This window comes from Girardinichthys multiradiatus, chromosome 2 (genome assembly GCF_021462225.1).
Source record: "Girardinichthys multiradiatus isolate DD_20200921_A chromosome 2, DD_fGirMul_XY1, whole genome shotgun sequence".
In the NCBI taxonomy this organism is placed as follows: Eukaryota; Metazoa; Chordata; class Actinopteri; order Cyprinodontiformes; family Goodeidae; genus Girardinichthys; species Girardinichthys multiradiatus.
Genome location: NC_061795.1, coordinates 9446601 through 9471084, shown reverse-complemented (window position 1 = coordinate 9471084; position 24484 = coordinate 9446601). Strand labels below are relative to the sequence as shown.

Sequence of the window (24484 nt, the reverse complement as noted above, 5' to 3'; positions counted from 1 at the left end):
AGCACCCGGACATCCCTTTCAGACAGCCTCCTCTTGCCTCCACAGTTAATCCTGTTGGATGTGGTTCGTCCTTTTTGGTGGTATGCTGACATTACCCAGGATACCGTGGCTCTTGATACATCACAAAGACTTGCTTTCTTGGTTACAGATGCGCCAGCAAGACGTGCACCAACAATGTGTCCTCTTTTGAACTCTGGTATGTCACCCATAATTTTGTGTGCATTTCAATATTTTGAGTAAATCCGTGCTCTTACCCTGCTAATTGAACCTTCACACTCTGTTCTTACTGGTGCAATGTGCAATCAATGAAGACTGGCTACCAGGCATGTCCAATTTAGCCATGAAACCTCCCACACTAAATTGACAGGTGTTTCAGTTTCATTGTCCAACCCCTGTATGTGTAAAAGTAAGTTTGTTGAAAAACAGTCAAGTGTTGAGTTGTTGCTGGGGACTTACTATGGAACTCCTGGTTTTGCTGTCAAAGAAATTATCCTTGTCTGAGAAGTCAAACCTGTTAACATAGAAACATATCACTTTGTCTTTGTCACAAATTAGTAATACAGTTCCAAATCTAAAATCTACGCCTAGCTTTTAAATTACATGCAGCTTGGGTTGCTAGTGAAACTGTCCCAACTTGTTTTAACCAACAACAACATATTATAACTAGGGATTGGTACCGTATTTAGTACTTTTATAGGTACCGACCGAATTCCGTCGGTACTATCGATTCATGTAAACTCAAACGATACCATGTTTCAGTACCTAAACGCATCACTGTGACACTTAGAGAGTGGAAGAGTGGTTGATTATCCATGCCCAACATGAACACAGCATTCCACACAGAAGAGCGTAATGACGTCAGTAGCCGCTGGTACCATCAACAAAGCATGGCTGATAGAAAGCGGTTGAAAGTATGGCTCCACTTTTCAAAATGTGATACGTTAAATTGAAAATTTTGAGATTTTATTATTAAACGAATTATCATTTATTACCACATAAACACAAACAAAAAGTACTGAAAATTGTTACCGTTGAGTACCAGTATCGATTTCCAGGTACCGGGTATTGGTATCACAATGGTTCAAATGTGAAAGGTACCCATTCCTAATTATAACAGCATATCTGGTAAAATTAGATTTGAACACATTAGGTTTATTTCTAAACAGTTTTTTTCTTTCATGAAATGTACAGCTGCTGACTTTGTTAGAAGACAAAACTGTTTTGAAAATCAAAAAACTCCAACCAGGCTTCAGGCCAGATGATAACACAGACTGTGCTCTGACAATAATCTATAATGACTAGTTTTTATCTTTAGTAGGCAGTATGTCATCTGTTTTAATTGCTATGGATCTCAGTGCATGATATACAGTACAGACCAAAAGTTTGGACACACCTTCTCATTCAAAGAGTTTTATTTATTCTCATGACTATGAATATTGTAGCTTCACACTGAAGGCATCAAAACTATGAATTAACACATGTGGAATTATATACTGGACAAAAAAGTGTGAAACAACTGCAAATATGTCTTATATTCTAGGTTCTTCAAAGTAGCCACCTTTTGCTTTGATTACTGCTCTGCGCACTCCTGGCATTCTGTTGATGAGCTTCAAGAGGTAGTCACCTGAAATGGTTTTCACTTCACAGGTGTGCCTTGTCAGGTTTAATAAGTGGGATTTCAAGCCTTACAAATGGGGTTGGGACCATCAGTTGTGTTGTGCAGGAGGTGGATACAGTACACAGCTGATAGTCCTACTGAATAGACTGTTAGAATTTGTATTATGGCAAGAAAAAAGCAGCTAAGTAAAGAAAAACGAGTCGCCATCATTACTTTAAGAAATGAAGGTCAGTCATTCCGAACAATCGGGAAAACTTTGAAAGTGTCCCCAAGTGCAGTCGCCAAAACCATCAAGCGCTACAAATAAACTGGCTCACATGGGGACCACCCCAGGAAAGGAAGACCAAGAGTCACCTCTGCTGCGGACGATAAGTTCATCCGAGTCACCAGCCTCAGAAATCGCAGGTTAACAGCAGCTCAGATTAGAGAACAGGTCAATGCCACACAGAGTTCTAGCAGCAGACACATATCTAGAACAACTGTTAAGAGGAGACTGTGTGAATCAGGCCTTCATGGTAAAATAGCTGCTAGGAAACCACCGGTGAGGAAAGCCAACAAGCAGAAGAGACTTGTTTGGGGTAAAGAACACAAGGAATGGACATTAGACCAGTGGAAATCTGTGCTTTGGTCTGATGAGTCCAAGTCTGAGATCTTTGGTTCCAACCACCGTGTCTTTGAGCCGCGCAGAAGAGGTGAACGGATGGACTCTACATGCCTGGTTCGCACCATGAAGCATGGAGGAAGAGGTGTGATGGTGTGGGGTGCTTTGCTGGTGACACTGTTGGGGATTTATTCAAAATTGAAGGCATATTGAACCAGCATGGCTACCACAGCATCTTGCAGCGGCATGCTATTCCATCCGGTTTGCGTTTAGATGGACCATCATTTATTTTGCAACAGGACAATGACCCCAAACACACCTCCAGGCTGTGTAAGAGCTATTTGACCAAGAAGGAGAGGGATGGGGTGCTGCGCCAGATGACCTGGCCTCCACAGTCACCGGACCTGAACCCAATCGAGATGATTTGTGGTGAGTTGGACCGCAGAGTGAAGGCAAAAGGGTCAACAAGTGCTCAGCATCTCTGGGAACTCCTTCAAGACTGTTGGAAAACCATTTCAGGTGACTACCTCTTGAAGCTCATCAACAGAATGCCAAGAGTGTGCGGAGCAGTAATAAAAGAAAAAGGTGGCTACTTTGAAGAACCTAGAATATAAGACATATTTTCAGTTGTTTCACACTTTTTTGTTCAGTATATAATTCCACATGTGTTAATTAATAGTTTTGATGCCTTCAGTGTGAAGCTACAATATTCATAGTCATGAAAATAAAGGAACCTCTTTGAATGAGAAGGTGTGTCCAAACATTTGGTCTGTACTGTATTTAGATTGATTATTTGCCTGTGTGACTCTGATTCAAAGATTCATCCCATAACAATACCCCCAGGTAAAAAGTTCTTTAATTTCAATGGATGATACACAAATTCATATATCCATCATTCATTACATTATACTGTAATTGCACTGAAGTGGTGAAATATTACATGGCCAATAATTACCTTTAGTTAAATGACTGTAAGCATTTTGTAAGTAACTATTTGGTCACTACAAATACAGCTAGCAGCCTCTGACGATGTAACTTTGCACAGTACCACATACGTATATTGGCTGAGAAAACTGCAATAACCTTATCAATAGTTGCCTTGTTTTAAATTGCAAAAATAAATAAACAAATAAATAAATAAATAAATAAATAAATAAAACTGCTAAAATGCTGGATCTGTCTGACTAGCTGTGAACCTTCCACTGCTCTGAGGATTTCGTTGTTACTGAAACAGCTTTCTGCAACAGGAAAGATAACTATTGCTGAAACAAGCTCAGGACAAAAGCTCAGATCCATCCCTTTTTCCTGGGACACACTACTCAATATTTTGCCCAATTATACCCCAATTCCCAGTGGTACAAAGTCTGCACTACTTGTGTTCAGTGGGCAAGGAGAGTGGAAACAAAAATCTGTTAGTGTAAGCTGGGGTGAATACTGGAGTCTGCAATGCAGTGTGTGAGAGGAACCAACCTGACCCAACCTCAGTCGCAGTCAAACAAAGATATGTACAATTTTTGAGGCAGAGTGAACTGATAACTATTTGGTTAAAGAACATAGAATAGTTGTTTCAGATGCCACTTAAAATAGTTAGCCTAAGCTTAACCTGCCTGAATAAGCAGCCAGGATAGTCATTCATGCTTTATTCTTTGGTTTATTTAAAAACATGTTAAGTGGGTCTAAAAGTGAAGAAATTAAGGGGACATTGCAGAACACCAAGTTAATGCAGTTCTATAGGCCATGCAATTCACAATGTTCTGCCAGTCAGGATGGAGCTGTTTACTTTTGCTGCGATCACACCACCATGCTTTTTTTTATGTATATGTATTTAAGAATTTATTGATCATCTGGGAAATACATTTCAATGTTCTATGAGTGTCCTCAACTGGTCAAATAATTATTAATCAGAAAGTTGCTCGTGCTGTCAGTTTCACTTTCAGTGTCAGGGATCTTGCATACCAAGGTGAGTGAAGTCTTATCGGTGCCGACAAACTGTCTGCATGGTGTAGTATAATATTTAGTTATGTTCAATTAGAGTCATTACTGCCATATTGGAGTTGCTACTGTCCCACATCTGTGTAATATACATTCCTTGGAAAAGCTGTGGTGCTTATGATGAGGACGTGAAAAAAATGCATGGCCGATCTGGTGATAACATTGTTCAAGGTGTATTAAGGCCAGAGAGTTGTTTCCTGTAGTATTGTAACTTACTATGCTTCGGAAACAAAAGGCAGATATATCAGAGGGCCACTGGGGTATTACTGTTTGTGTCTCCTAAAATTGTGGCTGTGTTCTAATAGGTAGTTTTTTTCTTCCAAACACCTTGATCTATAATTATAGACACCAGACTATAAGAAAGATTGCTAAATGAAATCTACACTTCAACATACTTACTCACATCAAGTTAAAAGGTTACCAAACAACCTTGACTTACTTCTTGGTTCAGTTTCATTTGTCAAAGTTTTATCACGAGCCTTCAATGAGGACCTCTCATTTTGACCAGATATAAAGGTGGGCTTACAGGTGTTGTTTTTCCCTGGAGAAAGAGTGTGACAGGTGTTTGATGTTCTTGGAATGATGTTCCTCAACATTAGGGTGCAGCGGCTCCAGCACTTTATTGACCAGGGAGCTGATTTTCTTCATGACACTTCTTGATTGTTTGACTTCATACACCTAGAAATCCAGACAAACCACACACGTCAGTCAATGTTACATTGCTGTTGATTGTGCAAAACTGTGTTTTTCAAATATACCGTTACAACTAAATGACAGGTAAAATGACCATATTAAATGAAGAAACCCAAATAGATCTTTTGAGACACCAAACTCCATTGAGCTGTGGGTACTTGTTTTTTTTTTTCCTAGCACAAATATGATTTTATAATCATTTGTATTAAATATTACATTCAGACATACTATATAAGAATGTAGTACTGGAACTAGAAAGATTCAGAGTGCTTCTGTGGCGCTCAGATCCATAAACTTCCTGAAGATCTCTGACAGACTGAATAAGATTTGAATTATTTGCATTTGTAAGTTCATACATAACATGTTGGATATGTTATGGACAGAAAAAATGTCAATCAATTTCAGCATAATATTAGTTTAAAAAATCTGCCAAAGCTGATATTTACTAAACAAAATACATATTTAACAGGATGGCATTTACCAAAGCTACCCTGAACCTTTATCTTCTGGAACCTATTTTAAAGAACCTTCAAAATGATTTCAACCTTAGTTTGTTTCATACAAGGTCAAAATACAAGGTAGACTGTGCAAAGCTGAGGTCAAGTTTTGTTTTATTAGTCCATCTACATTTTAATCCTCATTCATGGTAAAGATGGATGGACTATTTCAGAAAAAAATTAGGAGCTAGATCAAAAGCTGGTTGAGCTCTGTCTGACAAACAGGATAAAGTCTTCTTTCATCTGGAGGGAGCTATTGGGCATCTCATCAAGATGTGTCCTGAACCCAAGATGTGTCCTGAACCCCCCTCACTGATATTACTACTGTCCTGAGAACACCTCAGCATTCCCAAAAACTATTCAAGAATATAACTACTCAATTTTAATAGTTTACATTATCAGTATAAGAGCAGGATTTCTTATTTATGTTGCAATTTATGCTCCCAGAACCTTGCCCTCTGCTTTTTTATAAATGTGCTCTTTTCTCCCTCAAATCAGAACCAATACTTTTTGTACAAATATTTTCTTTTTCCTGCTTCTCTCCTTCTTCTTGTGCTCTGTCTGTGGGGATATGTTGTTCAACCGCTGTGTTGAGCCGTCAGTACTGATTCCACACCCCCATGAACTGAGGCCGTGCACCCCACGCCAAAACAGGGCCAGAAGTTAGAAGCTGAATATACAGGTCCTTCTCAAAATATTAGCATATTGTGATAAAGTTCATTATTTTCCATAATGTAATGATGAAAATTGAACATTCATATATTTTAGAGTCATTGCACACTAACTGAAATATTTCAGGTCTTTTATTGTCTTAATACAGATGATTGTGGCATACAGCTCATAAAAACCAAAAATTCCTATCTCACAAAATTAGCATATTTCATTCGACCATTAAAAGAAAAGTGTTTTTAAAACAAAAAACGTCAACCTTCAAATAATCATGTACAGTTATGCACTCAATGCTTGGTCGGGAATCCTTTGGCAGAAATGACTGCTTCAATGCGGCGTGGCATGGAGGCAATCAGCCTGTGGCACTGCTGAGGTCTTATGGAGGCCCAGGATGCTTCGATAGCGGCCTTTAGCTCATCCAGAGTGTTGGGTCTTGAGTCTCTCAACGTTCTCTTCACAATATCCCACAGATTCTCTATGGGGTTCAGGTCAGGAGAGTTGGCAGGCCAATTGAGCACAGTGATACCATGGTCAGTAAACCATTTACCAGTGGTTTTGGCACTGTGAGCAGGTACCAGGTCGTGCTGAAAAATGAAATCTTCTTCTCCATAAAGCTTTTCAGCAGATGGAAGCATGAAGGGCTCCAAAATCTCCTGATAGCTAGCTGCATTGACCCTGCCCTTGATAAAACACAGTGGACCAACACCAGCAGCTGACACGGCACCCCAGACCATCACTGACTGTGGGTACTTGACACTGGACTTCTGGCATTTTGGCATTTCCTTCTCCCCAGTCTTCCTCCAGACTCTGGCACCTTGATTTCCGAATGACATGCAGAATTTGCTTTCATCCGAAAAAAGTACTTTGGACCACTGAGCAACAGTCCAGTGCTGCTTCTCTGTAGCCCAGATCAGGCGCTTCTGCCGCTGTTTCTGGTTCAAAAGTGGCTTGACCTGGGGAATGCGCAGCGTTTTCTGCCACACTTTTTCCTTCCCACAGACTTCCCACTGAGGTGCCTTGATATAGCACTCTGGGAACAGCCTATTCGTTCAGAAATTTATTTCTGTGTCTTACCCTCTTGCTTGAAGGTGTCAATAGTGGCCTTCTGGACAGCAGTCAGGTCGGCAGTCTTACCCATGATTGGGGTTTTGAGTGATGAACCAGGCTGGGAGTTTTAAAGGCCTCAGGAATATTTTGCAGGTATTTAGAGTTAACTCGTTGATTCAGATGATTAGGTTCATAGCTCGTTTAGAGACCCTTTTAATGATATGCTAATTTTGTGAGATAGGAATTTTGGGTTTTCATGAGCTGTATGCCAAAATCATCCGTATTAAGACAATAAAAGACCTGAAATATTTCAGTTAGTGTGCAATGAATCTAAAATATATGAATGTTAAATTTTCATCATTACATTATGGAAAATAATGAACTTTATCACAATATGCTAATATTTTGAGAAGGACCTGTATTGCTGTCCAGTATGGTTAGTCTTTGAGTTCCCGTTCTGGTGTCTTATTTTTTAGGTTATGTTCAGTTTATTGTATGTGGTTTTGATTCTGTAATTAGTTACGTTTAGTCAGGTGTTTTTTCTGTTACTGTTTGGTTAGTCCTTAAGTCCTTGTTTCTGGGTTCTGTTTCCTAGGTTCTCTTCTGTTGACTGTGTTTGTATTGTTATTAATTATAGATCTGTTTCCCCCGTGTTCTGGTCCCTGGGTGTGTTTACAGTTTTGTTCTTCGTCTAGCTCCTCCATGTCCTCATTTGTCCCTATCGGGTTCACCTGCTCTCTCTGCTTCCCTGCCTCCTTGTCTCACCTGTTCCCTGATCTTCTGATTACCTGCCCTATAGTTTCATGTCCATCTTTGTCTGTATTTAAGTTTGCCATCGTACTTTGTTCCATGCGGTGTCGTTACGTCTCTTCCATGTCCACGTGATATGTCTCTTTGGATTTCGTTCTTGCTCCGGATCCTGTTTAGTTCTAGTTTGAAATTGCCTGGAAATCAGGATTATCCTGTCATCCAGCAGCTCGCCTGCATGTAAGTGGACTCTCTTAAATTAAAGAAGGAGTTTCGAACCCACTCTGCTTTTCTCCGTGCTTGTCTGCCTTTTGGTCCATCACACAAGAATACAACATTATGACAGTACGACACCGCCACAAGGACCAGGCAGATGGAGAGAAGCAGATCCCTCTGTGGGAATATTTCCAGCAAGCTGCAGAGAAGTCCGCTTGCCAGGAAGGACAATACATATATATATTTCTATGCATATGTTTTCACAGGTCTATGCGATATTGCAGACTTGTTTTAAGCCCTGATAAAAAATTTTACAGATATATCGAATGATTTAATCCAGAACCCAAGCCTGGATAACATTCAGCAGAACTGTACCAGTTCAGTGCAGGAAGAGCTGGAACCGCCTGGAACCGTTCAAATAACGGAGTAAGTTATAGAATTTCAAATTCTGTTCTATCCAAATCTTCACAGAAACCAGATTTTTTTTTTTAAAAGACCTGCATTGTAAGGTAACTTTATTTTGTTTCACAAAATATCTTGAGGAAAAGACTCTGTGCTCTGTATACCAGGGCGAAGCTTGTTAGATGTTTATTGAATGGTAAGTTTAATTCTTCTTATACTCATTTACCTATTGAATTAATTCATATATTTCATTAATTTATTTTTTCTTTATCTTTCCAGAGGCAACGTTGATGGTGGAGCAGATTTCATCGAGACCTGGACAGCAACAGCGCAGACAGAGAGTTTCCCTATCCTTACGTGACCGTTGTAATAAAGCATCAAGTTTAACGCTTCTGGCTGCATGTCAGACACTGTTACTGAAACATTGCGCTGATATCAAGGTAATTTAAACTGATCCCTGGGTCTTCTTCTTCTTCTTCTGATACTCATGTTAATATGGATAGCCAGATCACACATGCGCTGAATGAAATAAGGAATGTTGTAGCTCAACTCAGTGAAATTCCCGTTAATGCAGAAGTAGCAGATAACATCGGGTTAAATTTATCTCCTGCTAACAATGAAAATGTAATGAATCAAAATCTGCACGGTGACTTTTTACGCTCATTAGAACAGGCTGTTGAAGATTTAAATAGAACACCGTCTCCACCCAGCATTCAGCAAAATGAATCAGATGGGTCTTCTTCTTCTGATACTCATGTTAATATGTATAGCCAGATCACACATGCGCTGAAAAGATAAGGAATGTTGTTGCTCAACTCAGTGAAATTCCCATTAATGCAGAAGTAGCAGATAACATCGGGTTAAATGCCTCTCCTGCTAACAACAGTGAAAATGTAATAAATCAAAATCTGCACGGTGACTTTTTACGCTCATTAGAACAGGCTGTTGAAGATTTAAATAGAACATCGTCTCCACCCAGCATTCATCAAAATGAATCAGCTGACTTACAAATTCCTTCAACGTCACACGTCGCTGATCATACTGGGCAGCATAGCGGTAATTTCAATCCGGAGGTTGCAGTCGACCCTGATCAGATTGAGGGAGATCCTCCTGCGACTGTTGAACGTGAACATTTTAATAACATTGAAATAAGGAGACCTTTCACCATCCCACCTCCCTGCCCTGGTAATGTCCCTGATCTCGCTGCAGTCTATATAAACATCATGCGTAGCCGATACTGCAAGATCTTTAGCCAGACGTAATGATGTTGTGCAGCTAGAATTAGTAGGGGAAAATCTGAACCGTAACGTCACGTTTACCATTAACGATGATGGGAATATGATTCTGCCTGCTTTTGAGGATTTTTTAGATGAGTTAGTACAGTCCAACGCTGAAATGCCTGCACATAATAACGTGGAATTTGTTCTACAGGTAGTTAATGACCCTGCAGGAGGGTCGAAACATAAGGTTAAAGGAACGTTAGACTGTGAACTGATTAATAAGAAAAAACGTCACCTGTATATTGTAGATAATACCGGTAATCAGCTATGCTTTGCCATAAGTCTTGCACACGTCTCTGACTCTAACCTTACTGATAATCAGGCTTTAGAGCCTGATTATCTCCTCTACGAGGAGATGGCGCCGCAGATGGTCGCCTCGGCGTGTTGGTGCGCATTGTTTTGTTTTGTTTTTTGCTTTAAAACGGTCTTCTGTGATGGTACCCGGAGCTCTCTCACCAGAGAAGAACTCATGAACATCAGGGCTACTACACCAGAGGAGTTATTTCCCACTTTTCTGCCTACTGCTCTGGAATTTTTGGACATTCTGGTCAAAGGTGCGCTCACCTTTGTTCACGAGGTGAAACGCCGGAAGAGAGGTTAAACGGGCTGGGGTGCTGGTACGTCTTCGTCAGCGTGGACTACGAACACCGTTACCTGGAATATTTCTCTCTAACGTGCGCTCACTTCCCAACAAAATGGAGGAACTACAACTGTTGTTGGGGAAAAACAGGGACTTTTATTCATCGGCAGTTTTGTGCTTCACGGAGACGTGGCTGTGTGGATTAATGCCGGACTCTGCGCTGCAGCTGGCAGGATTCCAGCTCTACAGAGCGGACAGAGACACGGAACTCTCCGGCAAAGCGAAAGGTGGAGGAATCTGTTTTTACCTCAACAGTGGTTGGTGCAACGACGTGACAGTGATTCAGCAGCACTGTTCTCCAGACCTGGAATCCTTCATCATAAACTGTAAGCCTTTCTATTCCCCCCGTGAGTTCGCTTTGTTCATCCTGGTCGGTGTTTACATCCCGCCGCAAGCTAACGTGCAGGTCGCACAGCGCATGCTCGCCGACCAGATACTGAATGTGGAGCGGACCAACCCGGACTCCTTAGTAATCGTCGTTGGCGACTTTAACAAAGGTAATCTCACCCACGAACTCCCCAAATACAGACAGTTTATAAAATGTCCGACCAGAGAGGACAACATTCTGGATCACTGTTACACCACCATCAGAGACGCTTATCACGCCGTCCCACGTGCTGCACTGGGCCAATCCGACCACATCATGGTCCACCTGATTCCTGCATACAGGCAGAAACTAAAGCTCTGCAAACCTGTTGTGAGGACGACAAGGAAGTGGAGCAGTGAGGCTGTGGAGAATCTCCAGGCGTGTTTAGGCTGTACAGACTGGGATGTGTTCAGGACTACTACCAACAGTCTGGACGAGTACACAGAGGCTGTGACTTCCTACATCAGCTTCTGTGAGGACAGCTGTGTACCATCATGCACCAGGGTGAGTTACAACAACGACAAACCCTGGTTCACAGCTAAACTCAGAAGGTTAAGACTGGATAAGGAAGAGGCCTTCAGGAGTGGGGACAAAGACATATACAGAGAGGCAAAGTACAAGTTTGGCAAGGCAGTGAAAGAGGCCAAACGACTGTACTCTGAGAAGCTCCAAAACCAGTTCTCAGCCAACGACTCTGCGTCTGTCTGGAAAGGGCTCAAGCAAATCACCAACTACAAGCCGAAAGCCCCCCACTCCATCAACGACCGACGCCTCGCCAACGACCTGAACGAGTTCTACTGCCGCTTTGAAAGACAAAGGGACAGTCCTGCAACCATCTCCCACGACGCCCCCCAACAGCTGCAGCCACAATCCACCACCCCCACCTCCCCAACCTCAAGAGGGGCCTTGGCACCTCCAACCCCCACCCTGAAGTTCCCCCCCACCAGCCCCCTACCCACGCCGAGGACGGCTCTTTCCATCCAGGAGAGGGACGTCAACAAACTCTTCAGGAGACAGAACCCCCGGAAAGCTGCTGGTCCGGATTCTGTCTCACCAGCCAGCCTGAAGCACTGCGCTGATCAGCTGTCTCCAGTCTTCACAGACATTTTTAACACCTCACTGGAGACATGTCATGTGCCAGCCTGCTTCAAGTCCTCCACCATCGTCCCTGTTCCCAAGAAGCCAAGGACCACAGGGCTTAATGACTTCAGACCCGTCGCCCTGACCTCTGTGGTGATGAAGTCCTTTGAGCGCCTTGTGCTCTCACACCTAAAAGACATCACCGACCTCCTCCTTGACCCCCTGCAGTTTGCCTACAGAGCCAACAGGTCTGTAGATGATGCAGTCAACCTAGCCCTTCACTTCATCCTCCGGCACCTGGACTCCACAGGAACCTACGCCAGGATCCTGTTTGTGGATTTCAGCTCTGCCTTCAACACCATCGTCCCAGTTCTGCTACAGGAGAAGCTCTCCCAGCTGAGTGTGCCCGACTCCACCTGCAGGTGGATCACTGACTTCCTGTCTGACAGGAAGCAGCGCGTGAGGCTGGGGAAGCACGTCTCTGACTCCCTGACCATCAGCACCGGTTCCCCCCAAGGCTGTGTTCTCTCTCCTCTGCTCTTCTCCCTGTACACCAACAGCTGCACCTCCAGTCACCAGTCTGTCAAGCTTCTGAAGTTTGCGGACGACACCACCCTGATCGGACTCATCTCTGATGGTGACGAGTCCGCGTACAGATGGGAGGTGGACCATCTGTTGGACTGGTGCAGCCAGAACAACCTTGAGCTCAACGCTCTAAAGACAGTGGAGCGTCATCATGTCTGCGTGTATAAAAAGGAATGTCCCATTATTCAGAGCTCTGTACCAAGCCAGTCCACAGAAACGTAAAGAAATTCTCGCACACTGCTCTCCCGACTTTCTTCAGGCTCTGTGTGAGATTGCTCTGAATATTTTAAAAGGTAACATTAAACTATCACCCTCTCAACACCGGAAATTGAAGAAGCAAAGAAAAATCATCAGGTTGTTGGCTGATAAAAGAACTGGTATCAAACGTAAACAGCTGGCTCTCAAAAACCAGGGAGGTGGTTTTATTCTCCCCATCTTAACGGCTCTTGCCCCCTTGATCGGTGATCTAGTGGGTGGAATCATCAGGAGATAATGTCTCTCAGAACATCGCAGAAGATATTTCTCATTTCCCCTCATCAGTTCAGGCATCGGACCCAGTCAGAAACATCCATCAGACAGACGGCGGAGGAGAATTTGGATGCTGAAATGAGAGCGAATGACCCCGGTTTGACTTCTTATGAAAAAATAAAACAATATGATGCACTTTTGCAGAAGTATCTCACTCTACTCAAGCAGGGTGTGAAAGAAGAACCACGGGTGAGTTTGACGCTTCAGCGTGACACATCGAGCGAGACTCCAGACCGTGAGCAGCATGAAGAAAAACAGGTACAGGGGCATGACCAGGTTGCTTCGGATCAGATTGTTATGGATGTACTGCAAAGCCTGCCAAAGCAAAACCGTAAAAATGCTGAGTACATTTTGAAGAAATTATCTGAAAGAACTGGGGGTTGGACTTTGCGAGGAGAATTTGTATTTAAAGGAAATGTTGTAAAGGGGTCCCATATGATTGACTTGTTGAAAAATCTCATGCTACCGTTTAAAAGATCTGGAGGACCGCTACCCCAAGGATGGTCAGACTTTCTGCATACTTTGTCAGAGGTAAACATCCCCATATCTTCAGTCAATAACCCTTATGCTCGTGATGAATATAGACCTCTCAAAACAGATGGAGAGGCATCATTTATTGAAAGTGAAGCATTTCCTCGCATTAAGCAGAGAAGAAAAAGGCAGATAACTCTTTCTCCCCATTGGTCGAGATCCGAGCAGGAAGACCCTAAAAATACTACCATGAAGCCAAAAAAGTATCTTCGTAAAACAATACTACCTCCCCGATGGATCACATTTCATCATAAACCGTTATAAGAAAATGAGACGTGTAACCTATTTCTTTCATTCAATAAAATCTTGATTGATTATATTTTCATGTCTAGCATCATGCTCTACTTCACACACAAACACTAATATACATTTTAATTAGAATTTAAGCAGAAATTAAAATCTGAAAACAAAAGATAATTTAATTTCCATAACAATTCTGGAACATCTCCAAGGAGCATGCACTGTGAGTGAAAAATGCTGAACTGATTAATGACACATTTCTGGTATTTTTTTTACAAAGTTAGATACCATTAAATCATTCTTAAACACATCTCCGGTGTATTTAGACAACACTTGCTGCAGTGATAGACCGCATGCTCTATGACAGATGTAATAAATACAATGGTGAATGCACACTGTGGACAGAGTGTTTTGAAGTTGGTTATTGTGATACAATATTTTTGATGATCTGTCTTTTAAAAATGTTACGATGCTTGACGGGTAGAAATCAAAATTCGGAGGGAATCCATAAGAGTCAAAAAAGCTGGCTTTGCCATTCTCTTCCAGAGTCAGAGCCAACCAGTGTTCTCCAGGCATGTGTGTTCACGATAAAGTATGCGGGTCCTGTGAATGTGTCAGTGAGCAGCGGTAGCTGGTCGCACGCCCATACACCGTAAAACAAATCTCCCAACAGATGATGCAGTAGATCCTCAATTTCAAGTCTGATTAGATTAATAATAATCCACCAGCACACGCCTCTTTGAATCAATCTTTTAAATAGAGTCATAATAAGCGTAGATGATCAGCGTGGTTGTATGAGGCAATGGTTGCCTAAATCGCATCTCCAATCTTAAATTCCCACTGGAAAGTAGAGATAGAGCATCTGTGTCCTCACCCGGGTTAAGATTAAATGCGAATAGAGAGTATCCTTGATTAAATTCTTGACGTGTTATACTCAGCAGAAGATCTTTTAGATGTCGTCCTGTAGCCGTAAACAAGTTGTAATACTCTCTCACTGAATTGCCTTTTAAAATTGGGTTGGAAGGCCTTAGCAGGAATTTGTCTACCATCCTTGCATAAGGCTAAATATTCCATATCAAAATGATTAAAGTCAAACGGATTGAGATCGCGTGTTCCTGTAAAAGCGTCATGATCCAGTAAATAAATCACCACCTCCCTGGTAAGGCCCACGCCAGGGTATTGGAGAGGAGAGTCCGACCGATAGTCGAACCTCGGCTTCAGGAGGAGCAGTGTGGTTTTTGTCCCGGCCGTGGAACACTGGACCAGCTCTATACCCTCTACAGGGTGCTCGAGGGTTCATGAGAGTTTGCCCAACCGGTTCACATGTGTTTTGTGGACCTGGAGAAGGCATTCAACTGTGTCCCTCGTGATGCCCTGTGGGGGGTGCTCCAGGAGTATGGAATCGGGGGCCCTTTATTAGGGGCCATGTACGAGCGGAGCAGGAGTTTGGTCCGCAATGCCGGCACTAAGTCGGACCTCTTCCTAGTGCATGTTGGACTCCGGTAGGGCTGTCCTTTGTCACCGGTCCTGTTCATAACTTTTATGGACAGGATTTCTAGACGCAGCCAAGGGCCGGAGGGGGTCTGGTTTGGGAACCAGTGGATTTCGTCTCTTCTTTTTGCGGATGACGTGGTCCTGCTGGCCCCCTCTAGCCAAGACCTACAGCATGCGCTGTGGCGGTTCGCAGCCGAGTGTGAAGCGGCTGGGATGAGGATGAGCTCCTCCAAGTCCGAGGCCATGGTACTCGACCGGAAAAGGGTAGCTTGTCCTCTTCAGGTTGGAGGAGAGTTCCTGCCTCAAGTGGAGGAGTTTAAGTATCTCTGGGTCTTGTTCATGAGTGAGGGAAGAATGGAGTGGGAGATCGACAGACGGATCGGTGCGGCTGCCACAGTAATGGGGGCACTGTGCCGAAAAGCAAAGCTCTCAATTTACCGGTCGGTCTACGTTCCTACCCTCACCTATGGCCATGAACTTTGGGTCATGACCGAAAGAACGAGATCCCGGATACAAGCGTCTGAAATGAGCTTCCTCCGTAGGGTGGCCGGGCACTCCCTTAGAGATAGGGTGAGGAGCTCGGCCATCCGGGAGGGGCTCGGAGTAGAGGAGCCAGTTGAGGTGGCTCTGGCATTTATACCGGATGCATCCTGGACACCTTCCTCGGGAGGTGTTCCAGGCACGTCCCACCAGGAAGAGGCCCAGGACACGCTGGAGGGACTATGTCTCTCGGCTGGCCTGGGAACGCCTTGGGCTCCCCCTGGAGGAGCTGGAGGAGGTGTCTGGAAAGAGGAACGTTTGGGCGTCTCTGCTGAGTCTGCTGCCCTTGCGACCCGGTCCCGGATAAGCGGAAGACAACGAGTACGAGTACGAGGAATCACCACATACTTGGGAAAGATACCTAAGAAAAGATTATCTTGGTTGCATACCCTTGAATTTTCAGGGATGGAATATGTTTTTACATTCACACATGGAAGTGGATAGAGAGCATTTGCTTTCATTAAAGCTGTAGTGTGACCCAGTCGTACAGCTGAATGTTTTTGATGAAAAGAGATGCTCCTAATATCCTGAGTTTGAAAGTGGAGTCTCTTGCGGCCATGAGACAAAAAGAATCGTTGGATCTTGTAAGTTTAATTTTGAGGTCAACAGTGTTTAAAAGAAGTCTCTCACAGAAAAATATGTCTGCATGCAAGGGTCCTAGAAGATGTACCTCCATTGAATTTTCGGTAAAGCCTGCTCTGCTGTTAAGACCTTGGTTAAGGCCGTTAGTTGTAACAATAGAGTTCAGAGCCCCTGCAGTGTCTTTGAAAAAAAGACCAGAGCTAAACTGGCTTTTTAAAGAATCCTCAAAAAGTTTAACAATGTCTCAATCATAGCTCTATATGGATGTGTAGCGCTGGATTGTGAAATCAATCGATCTCCGAGAGTGACATCACACTGACTGAAGATGGTGTTTAACGGGTAGTTGATGAGCCCTACGGGTGCATCATTCGGCAGGTTTGTTCCATCCTCGTTAGTAATTTTCATTCTGAGCTGCAACAGCGTATCGTTGAGATCTAGATACTTTTCTCCGTCTCCCGGAAGGGAAAACTCGATTGGGCCTCCATCGGTGATTGCTGATAAATGGATCTCGGAGTAAATTTTATCTTCAATCGAAATCTGCGTCATTGGGGCAGAAAATAAGTCCAACTCTGCCAGCTGATTTGGCATGATTTGTTATGTAAAAGAGCCATTATTTAACTATATCAAAACTTGCACAAGACTTCCTTCCTCTTCGTTTGTCAGCTCCAACTGATCTCCTTTTTCGTGTTTGTCGTTTTTTAACCGTCCTTAAATGATTACCAGGGGGGCTTGTTCCGGGTCTTTTGGATAAAACCATAATTCCTGAACCTTTAAAACTATTTCATGTTTAGCTGGGATCGGATTGTCTTTTTTAAAGACAAGTTTCCGTCTCAACTTTGATTTTTTTCGGAGGCAGACGGTTACAAACGCTGACCTCTCCAACGTTCAGGAATACGTCTCTTGTTAAATCTGTAAGTAGAATTTATTTCATTTATTTAATAAATCACAAAATTGCATTCAAAATAGCATTCATCAGTTGACTAAACCAGATGTTGTTGCAATTAATAATTACCATAGTCAGACTGTGTAAAAACGATACCATCCAGCTCGTCACTCGCGGGTTCTAAAGAATATAAGTTAAACATTATTATTATCCAGCGAGCATTCACAAGCACTTAAAGAATTCTTAAAGATGATTACTTACTACTGAAGATTGCATTGTATCTGTCGATAGAAGCAGAATGTTCACCACCTTCTTCGTTTCCTGAAATATGTTCCGACATTTTTTTTTGCTTCTCCTTACAAGTGTTCTAAAAATATTTCAGTGTAATTGGTTAAAAATAAACTTTAGCTACCAGATTTGAAGCCGATCTCCCAGTAAAGATTGCGTTGTATCTCTCGATAGAACCAGGATGACTGACTACTCCACCTTCTCTGTTTCTAATGACAAAATCCTGTCAGCGCGCATAGTTACGCCCCTTGGCCGCACCCCCCCGAGACACCTCAGCAACAGCGCAGACGTGTTAAGTCATATGTATGCCAGTAGAAAGCCGAGAGAGAATACAGAAAAGACAAAACAAGTCATGAAACATCTGAGATCGGATCGTAGCACTCTGAAACAGAGTTAAGCTGCTTGAGACAGTCAGTGATTGCACTATGGAAGCCTTGTACCGATTTCAGTTCATATAAAACCATCTCTGCAATTGTTTTCACTCTGAAGTCATCTGCTTGTATGCGTCGAAGTAGAAGTTTCTGAATAGCAGGAAGGAGCTTGAGGTTTATGAGTCGTCGCACGATGCATTGAAAGTTGATTTGGTAATACTCCTCCTCCAATATCTCCAGGCACTGATGCTGTCGTTGGCTCAGGTGGTTCGTTATGCACCCGTAACAGGTTTCTTTGACATAGTTCCAACAGTCTATGTTGAATAAATGAAGTATCGCTGTTTTCACCGTATTGATGAGAGCGATTGAGATCCAGCCGTCAATTTTATGACCCTGATTACTCTCCTCCTCCTCTGGTGAAGGTTGAGGGGCTGGTATCGGGTCTGAAGTTTGTGGGGAGGGTGAGTAGCTGATTGTTGCCTCGTCCTACACGACCACCCTCTTGTCTTCAGGTTGGATATCTGTGTGTACAGACTCAGCCACGCATAGCGGTGAATAGAGGTCGGGAGAAGGCGGATGATACGATCTGAGGTTGTATCCTGTCGGTGTCCCTGGACTGAGTAGGGACTCAAAGAGCTGCGACGATGAGGTGGCTGGTGAGTAGAGGTCTGGAGAAGGTGGATGATATGGCCCGGTGTTGAAGCTTTCATCATGATCAGGAGAGAAGACGGTCTCTTCTTGCTGGTTGTAGAGGTCCCAGTATGGTGTTTTCCCGTACGCTCCATACATTCTCAAGGTCTGCCACCCGCCATTGTGAAGAAGAAGAGCCTGTGAGCTCGCAGTTAGACTCTGATATATAGCGCAGGAAGGTGGGAGGGTCTTCAAGAAGGGGGGGGTACTCAAAAGAGGGTGGGCTTTAGATCCACAACAGGGAACGTCAGCATTCTTTTCACTGACATAACATCAATCCAACAGCGTGAGTTTTGGAAAAGGTTTGAAAGACGCTGTCCAATTTCATTCATTTTCTCAACCCAGGCATCATACGGTAGAGCCACCACTGTCTTGAATAAACCGCAGTTCTGATTGAATGCCTCCAACACAAACAGATCTGAGGGGGTCGTCTGGTTGTTCTTGCATTTGCTTTTCTGAAAAGACCAGCGGCCATTTGCTGTGGTTTTTGTCCCCCACACTGCACTAAAGAGAGGTTCTCTCCCAGCTATTTCAACATCGGAAGGACACATTCTCATCCTTTTTGCTGGTCGAGGAGAGCTTTCATCTTCATCCTCCGTCTTGTACACTGAGACTGATTCAGAGCTATCGTTAAGGTGTGGGATTGCCAGCCATAACACAGCCCAGTCGTTGTGGGTGAGAGTACAGAGAGCCAATGATCCATTAAATACCTCGTCTTGATCCAATTGATACAGGCAGAGCTCTCCTATTTTGTACATAAAAATATACCCCCAGCTACCACTCAGGCCATATGGTTCCAAAGACCACTCTTCCTGCAGAGTGTCGAACAGAGGCCTTTGTACTTTGCATAGGTAATATGTTGATTTCTTCGGGGCATCCAATTCACGGCGCGTATGCCTGTAGACGGTTACTGGGGTTTCACACAGAAGAGACATACGTCTTAGCTGACCTGAGGCCTGTTTTTCATCCATTGCTGTTGGTGAAGTTGGATCATCATCTGCAGAGTATGTTACGATAGGAATTCCGATAGGTATCTCAGATGTGGAAATAGATGATGTAGATGGTTGCTCATCATCTCGGCACACCTTGCTTTTCTCCCCAGTTTGATGAAAAACTCTCTTAACTCTAACCATTGTTCAACAAGTGTTCTTTTCCAGCGAATGCTGCAGGTGAATTGCTGCGTTTTCTGCTAGTATTTAAAACAAACACTGATGAACGCCCCTCTGTTTTTTTAATTTGTTGATTCTAGATTTGCCCCCTAATGACAAAATCCTATCAGCGCGCATAGTTACGCACCTTGGCCACACCCCCCGAGACACCTCAGCAACAGTGCAGAGGTGTTAATTCAATAAACAGGGGATGTGAATTGTCAGAGGCATTGCTCGAGACTTTGGGCCAGGAAGGAGCACAGTCCTCTTAATTACTTTGACTACAGTCGGTGTGAAGACTTTGTCTGAGACAATACACAAGAAACATCTGCGGATGTCTGAGGTCTGATCACCTATTCAATAAACAGTGGATGTGTATTGACTGAGACAATGCTCGACACTTTGGGCCAGGAAGGAGCACGGTCGTCTTAATTACTTTGACTACAGTCAGTATGAAGACTTTGTCTGGACAATACACAAGAAACAGCCGCGGATGTCTGCCTTAATTCAATAAACAGTAACATGTCTGAGGACTTTATAACCTTTATTTTTTATTTTTTTTTCAGTTTCTTGTGACGTTTTACATAGACCACACATACAGCATACAACCTCTGGCTCCCACGTGGGATGAGGAGAAAACTGTTTTCTCTAAATCCTCAATAACTATTGCTCTAAGATGAAAAAAGAAAGGCTTAAGGTAACTAAAATTATCATCCATTTTACCAAATGGAGTCTCTCATGATTCCAAACAAAGTCTTTTAGCTGTAGAATCCATTTCCAATTTGGAAACAGCATACTGAGCATTCAGAAATTTTTAGATAATTCCATGTTTGGCTTACTTTTTAACTATTTTTTTTTTCAGTTCATATGTTTCTCTGTTTTTAGATCATCTCTACAAGTTGCTGGTGCAGATTAGATTGCTCAAACATTTGAGCAGAGCAAGAAAGGTTCTGTATCTACTTTTTTGTCTTTCTTGTTTTTTTTTAGATGTAAAAACATCCATCTAAATAACCCCTGCGTTAAAACAAAATAAATTTACAATTCTGTCAGGTTCTCTCTTTTTATCAGAATTTTGTGTGACGTGCCTGCATTAACTTGAGTGACCTTTAATTTTATCAGAATTTTGTGTGATGTGCCTGCATTAACCTGAGTGACCTTTAAAGTGGATAAACTACATGTTTTGTTTTTAGATGTAAAAAACATCTAAAAACATACAATTAGAAATATTTGCTTCCTTGTAATGACAACATCCGGTTAATGACAATATCCGGTTACGCCACCGGAAGTCCCGCCCTAAGATGTCCTGCCACCGGACGTCCTGCCCACCTGTCAAACTTTTCACACCTCGTTTGATTGAAGGATGTACATTTAGTCACTGGCCTGTGTGGAGCCACATATTAACTGTCTTATCTTTTGCAGAAATATAAACAAGTGTATCCGAAGAAATTATGTATGATGATTTTCCATTCTTTTACAAGTACTAAATGAAATGAGTAATCTTTGATTATCAAGTTAAGCAAGGTATGATTAAAATATGATTAAGAACTGATAATTCAAGTAAAAAACATTAAAGTTTGAAATTCTCAATCAGCTATATATGAAAGAGATATAATGTTGATCAGTTGTATGAATGACTGCTGTGGGCTACTCAGTCGTCCAAACCTCTAGTTGAAGAAGGGCGAGACTTTTGTATGAAGGCTGTCAGAGGCTAGGCGAGTCATTTCCTGACACCAGCTTAAACAGAACTTTCAGTAAACCTGCTTAGTAAGATCTTCCAGGTTTAGGGAAGTCCGGACCCGTTGGATGGAGAGCTGGATTGAGCAGTCTCCTTAGACATAGGGAAGTAGGAGGGAGGGGTTAGCTCATCGGACAACGAGAATATATATATATATATATATATATATATATATATATTAACCTACATAAAGTGGAACTGGTCTTGGGTGGAATTCCTTGTTATTGTAGCTCAACAGACTCCTCGTTTACCCCTGCTCTGAGGTGTGTCAGAGAGCAACTTGTTCGGGTGCGGTCTCTTTAAATGCTACTAAGGCCCTTCAGACCCCCCCCCCCCCCCCCCCCCCCCCCCCCACAACATTACCTCAAAATTAAAATTAAGAATTTGATTTCATCTACAGCCTTTTTATCCAGACAACAGATGTGAACTTGATCGGTGAACAACTGATTGCTTTAAGTTTCAGGCTTCTGGAAGTCCTGAATCAACCTCATTTATGTCACCGGGGTTTCCTTCAACTCTTCAGCCTCTGGAAGCTACTGTCTTCTGAGACAAATGACAACAAAGTTCCTGTTTAACGCTCAAAATCTGCAGCATCAGTTCCTGTCCACTAGAGGAAGAAAACTGACGATTAAGTCGTATTTCCTTCAAGAAATCACTCGTTGTTACCAGAAGAAACATCTCCATCAGGTGCATGGACGAGTCTTCGTCTTCAAAGCCTCTCCGAAAACTCACCAGTTTCAGCATCAGGGAAAGACAGGTTGAGTTGATTGATTGATTTCTATTACTGAAATTATTATGTGTTGCCACATTTAAGCTGTTACTGACCCCTGCATAAGCGTTACTAATTTAAAAAAGCATTTAAAATTCTAGTTAAATCGTGGACATTCAGTTATTTGAGTCACCTTATTTTTGGTTTTTCATTGGTGGTAAAAAGTCTTGTTGCCTGGTTCTAAGATATTTTAAGAGGTTTTTATAGGTTGCCTTAGCCAAGTTTGTTAAAACAGTGCCCTTGGGGCTCGTGCTGAGTCACTAAAATTAACCTAGCCCAAATAACAAGAGCCAGTTGTAATATTAGGGAATGAGCAGCCATGAACAGAAGTGACTGTCAAAGTGTGAATGACTGCTGTGGGCTACTCAGTCGTCCAAACCTCCAGTTGAAGAAGAGGTTAGCTCATCGGACAACGAGACTATATATATATATATATATATATATATATATATATACAAGGAATTCCACCCAAGACCAGTTCCACTTTATTTATTTTTATATATATATATATATATATATATATATATATATATATATATATATTTATGAAGTGGAACTGGTCTTGGGTGGAATTCCTTGTTATTGTACCTCAACAGGTTCACCTCAGTTCACCCCTGCTCTGAGGTGTGTCTGAGAGCAACTTGTTTGGGTGCGGTCTCTTTAAATGCTACTGAGGCACTTCAGACCCTGTTTAGCATCTGGAAGGACCAGATATACAACTGTGAAACACACAAAAAAAAAAGACGTACAGTGGGGAGAACAAGTATTTGATAAACTGCCGATTTTGCAGGTTTTCTCAGGTTTGCAAAGCATGTAGAAGTCTTTAATTTTTATCATATGTATTCTTCAACTGCGGGTGATGGAATCTAAGACAAAAATCCAGTTGTGTTATTTTTAAGTAATTAATTAGCATTTTATTGCATGACATAAGTATTTGATCACCTACCAACCAGTAAGAATCCCGGCTCTCACAGACCTGTTAGTTTTTCTTTAAGAAGCCCTCCTGTTCTCCACTCATTACCTGTATTAACTGCACCTGTTTGAACTCGTTACCTGTATAAAAGACACCTGTCCACACACTCAATCAAACAAACAAACTCCAACTTCTCCACAACAGCCAACACCAGAAAGCTGTGTAAGAACATCAGGGATAAAATAGTAGACCTGCACAAAGCTGGGATGGCCTACAGGAAAACAGCCAAGCAGCTTTGGCACAATTATAAGAAAATGGAAGAAGTTCAAGATGACGGTCAGTCTTCTTCAGGTCTGGGGCTCCATGCAAGATCTCACCTCGTGGGGCATCAATGATCATGAGGAAGGTGAGCGATCAGCCCAGAACTACACGACAGGAACTAGCCAATGACCTAAAGAGAGCTGGGAACACACTGTGAAAGAAGACCATTAGTAACACACTACGCCACCATGGATTCAAATACTGCAGCGTACGCAAGGTCCCCCTATTCAAACCAGCGCATGTCCAGGTCTGTCTGAAGTTTGCTAATAACCATCTGGATGATCCAGAGGAGGAATGGGAGAAGGTCATGTGGTCTGATGAGACAAAAATAGACCTTTTGGTCTAAACTCCACTCTCTGTGTTTGGAGGAAGAAGAATGATGAGTACAACCCCAAGAACACCAATTCTACTGTGAAGCATGAAGGTGGAAACTTCCTTCTTTGGGCATGCAATTACTTAAAATCACACAATGTGATTTTCTAGATTCTTGTATTAGATTCCGTCACGGTTGAAGAGTACCTTTGATGAGAAATTAAAGATTTCTACAAGCTTTACAAGTGAAAAAGCCTGCAAAATCAGCAGTTTATCAAATATTTGTTCTTCCCACTGTAATTTAAATACTAGGGTCCCATTATTTTACAAACAGGTATATTTGGAAAAAAAACATTCTCGCCACCAATATAATGGTTGATGAAGCCAGTTGGTAATAAAAATAATTAAGGTTTTTGCTTATACACAGCTGTTTTCTACACAGTACACATGAGTACAGAGCATAGGTACAATTCACTTGTAGCATACTTGTTGGAAAGCTGAGATTTGGTGACCAAAGCTATGAACAGTGACATTATACACAATGCTCCAGAAACTACTGCAGATCTAAACAAGGCAAAATACTTTAGGAATCAGTTGAACTTACCTTCTTGGTGGGCATCTTTAGCTTCATTAGTTCTGCCTCTCGACAGAGAACGTTCCAGGGCGCATGGATCTTTACAAAGCCCAAACCGGGAATCATGGCCT

The 24484-nt window shown here is 42.5% G+C and overlaps 1 protein-coding gene across 4 annotated transcripts in view; it reads right to left on the bottom strand.

The window, feature by feature from the left end:
• The window catches only part of LOC124884785 (anoctamin-1-like), a 183217-nt gene that overhangs the window by 110703 nt on the left and 48030 nt on the right, over nucleotides 1-24484 (bottom strand). For all 4 annotated transcript variants that reach the window (XR_007042530.1, XM_047392838.1, XM_047392839.1 and 1 more), the window contains 3 exons: nucleotides 24384-24482; nucleotides 4738-4889; nucleotides 457-511 (listed from right to left, as the gene is read on the bottom strand). Coding sequence is in view for 3 of the 4 variants with exons in the window: in XM_047392838.1 (XP_047248794.1) it covers nucleotides 457-511; nucleotides 4738-4889; nucleotides 24384-24482 (306 nt within the window). In the remaining variant the exon portion in view is untranslated. The remainder of the gene's footprint in view (nucleotides 1-456; nucleotides 512-4737; nucleotides 4890-24383; nucleotides 24483-24484) is intronic.